The 2,476-nt window shown below is 45.1% G+C and overlaps 1 gene segment (V, D, J or C); it reads left to right on the top strand.

Moving 5' to 3' along the window:
• Positions 1-652: 652 nt before the first annotated feature.
• Positions 653-1,603, top strand: LOC121270284. The segment is given in 2 exon segments: positions 653-704; positions 1,236-1,603. Coding segments are annotated over 2 exon segments (420 nt in total).
• Positions 1,604-2,476: the final 873 nt, after the last annotated feature.

The raw sequence follows: 2,476 nt of genomic DNA, 5'->3' as shown, positions 1-2,476 counted from the left end.
TTTCTTACGAAAATTTCTTCCTGTCTCGGCTGCAGGTAGTTCTCGTTTAATTGGGGCTCCTGCTCTGATACTCGAACAAAATTAACTGTTTTCCTTTTCTGTCTTCGCCTTTCAGGTTTCACCTGTGAATGAGCCAAGATTGGGTTTAATCTTCGTACAGTTGTCTGTTGCGAGTTGAACAAATTCACTTTCCCCCGGCGCCGATCGCATAAAATGAAGGTCAAATGACAGGTGAGCTGATGGGCTGCATTGAAAACAAAGGGTTTTCGGCTGATTGGCTATCACCTGATGACGTTCTCAGCAACGAACAATCAGCAGAGACCCGGATGTTACTCAAGCTCGTCCCAATTCTTGAATGAAACAAGATCAACGTCAATCTCTCCTTTGCCTCGGTCTATCACTGACCTTCTACCAGCTTCGCCTGCTCCACACCCCCTTAAACAGTATAAGTTTCATCGCATTTTTACTTCTCTTTAGCTCTGAAGAAGAGGCACACAGACTCGAAAACTCTGTATTTCTCGCCACAGATGCTGTCAGACCTGCTGAGTTTTTCCAGCACCTTTTTTTTTTCCAGATTTCCAGCATCCGCAGTAGCTTGCTTTTATCAACTTCAACCCGTTCTGGTTAAATCCGCCGCAAGCACTCTGCAAACATGTCTCCTGTTACTCTGTATTTATTCCTCACAGCTGCAGCTCTTTTAACTGGTAGGTTCACAAGTTGTACAGATCAGTGTTTGACAACTTTGCCACGCATTACCTTTAATGTGGCATTTCGCTGAATACAAGGGGAGCACTAAATTGATCCCAAATGAGAAGGTTCATCCAGATCAACTTCTTCTCAATACTCACCACTGTGGGAAGTCGGAGAAAATTCTCCGCTAGAATGAGGACCAAAGAAATGGACTTAGATTCAGAGCTCCACTGAGGCCTATCAGGGATTCTGAGCGTCGCAAGTGCTTTCTTTCAAATCACAGTTTGTAGTTTTCCCCTGAAATGACAGGAAATCGAGGCGAGGATATGATTCTGAAAGAAGGTGCTGAATATTGATGAATGGGAGTTCTACTCAATCGATCCAAGCACCTTCCAGTTACAATCCCTGAGCTGAGGGAAAAGAATTTCTATTTCGCTGCCCTGATTTATTTCTCATGTAACTTTTGGGGTTGATGGGCCGTTTCTGGGGGAATAGACACTGTGAAGTGACATTGTGTAATTTAATATCACCCTGGATTCTTACAGGACATTGTGGAGGAGAATCTGTTTCACAGACACTGGCTGCAGTCACACTGAGCGAAGGAGACAGTGTACAGTTGTATTGTCATTATACAACGACAAGCAGCAACCCTGAGATATTCTGGTACCGTCAGCATCCTAGCGGATCCATGGAGTATCTGCAGCAGAGGCATAGATACAACGAGAACACAGAACGGTTCCCAGGGGACCGTTTTTCAACGGATTATGATTATGTGAATAGCACCGTCCCGCTGAAGGTTTCTAAAACAGAACTGAGAGACTCTGCGGTGTATCACTGCGCACTGAGGCCCACAGAGACACCGAACTGGGCTGAACCTGTACAAAAACTGTCGCTCAACATAGCAATGCCTTAGCTATCATTGTGATCAGTGATGAGTCTGAAATGATCCCTGAAAATGGTGATATTTCACATTTTTAATTTTAATATTATTTATTTTATCATCCTTTGTGCTTAATAAATACATTACTGAACTATCCAAAGGGGGAAGTTTAGCGAATGAAAGTAGAATACTTCTATAACGTCTTTCATGATGTCCAACGTGTTTCACCTTCACTGTTATCATGAAATGCAGGAAACGGAGCAGCCAATTTGACCCCCGCATGATCTTCCAATCTGTAATAATTAATGGACTGCCTGTTTTTTTTTAAATTCGTTCAAGGGATATGGGCACCGCTTGCCCAGGGGTATTTATTGCCCATTCCTTATTGCCCTTGAGATGGTGATGGTGATTCCCCTCCTTGAACCGCTGCAATCCATGTGGTGTGTGTACACCCACAGTGTTGTTAGGGAAGCAGTCCCAGGGTTTTGACCCAGATACAGTGAAGGGACTGCGATATACTTCAAAGTGAGGATGGTGAGCGGCTTGAAGGGAAATTTGTAGGTGGTGTTCCCACACAACTGCTCCCCTTGCCCTTCGTGGTCGCAGTGGCCGTGGGTTTGAAAGGAACTGCCTAAGGAGCCTTGGTGAATTCCTGCAGTGCATCATGTAAATGGTACACACTGCTGATACTTTGTGTCGGTGGTGGAGGGAGTGAATGTTTGTGGATGTGGTGCCAATCAAATGGGCTGCTTTGTCTTGGATGGTGTCGAGCTTCTTGGGTGTTGTGGGAGCTGCAAGTGGAGAATATTCCATCCAACTCTTTACTTGTGCCTTGCAGATGGTGGACAGGTTGGCGGAGGAAGGAGATGAGCTACTCGCCAGAGGATTCCTAACCTCTGCCCTGCT

Source organism: Carcharodon carcharias, chromosome 27 (assembly GCF_017639515.1).
Source record: "Carcharodon carcharias isolate sCarCar2 chromosome 27, sCarCar2.pri, whole genome shotgun sequence".
NCBI lineage: Eukaryota > Metazoa > Chordata > Chondrichthyes > Lamniformes > Lamnidae > Carcharodon > Carcharodon carcharias.
Note: the sequence above shows the minus strand (reverse complement) of the source record. Positions and strands in the feature narration are given on the sequence as shown.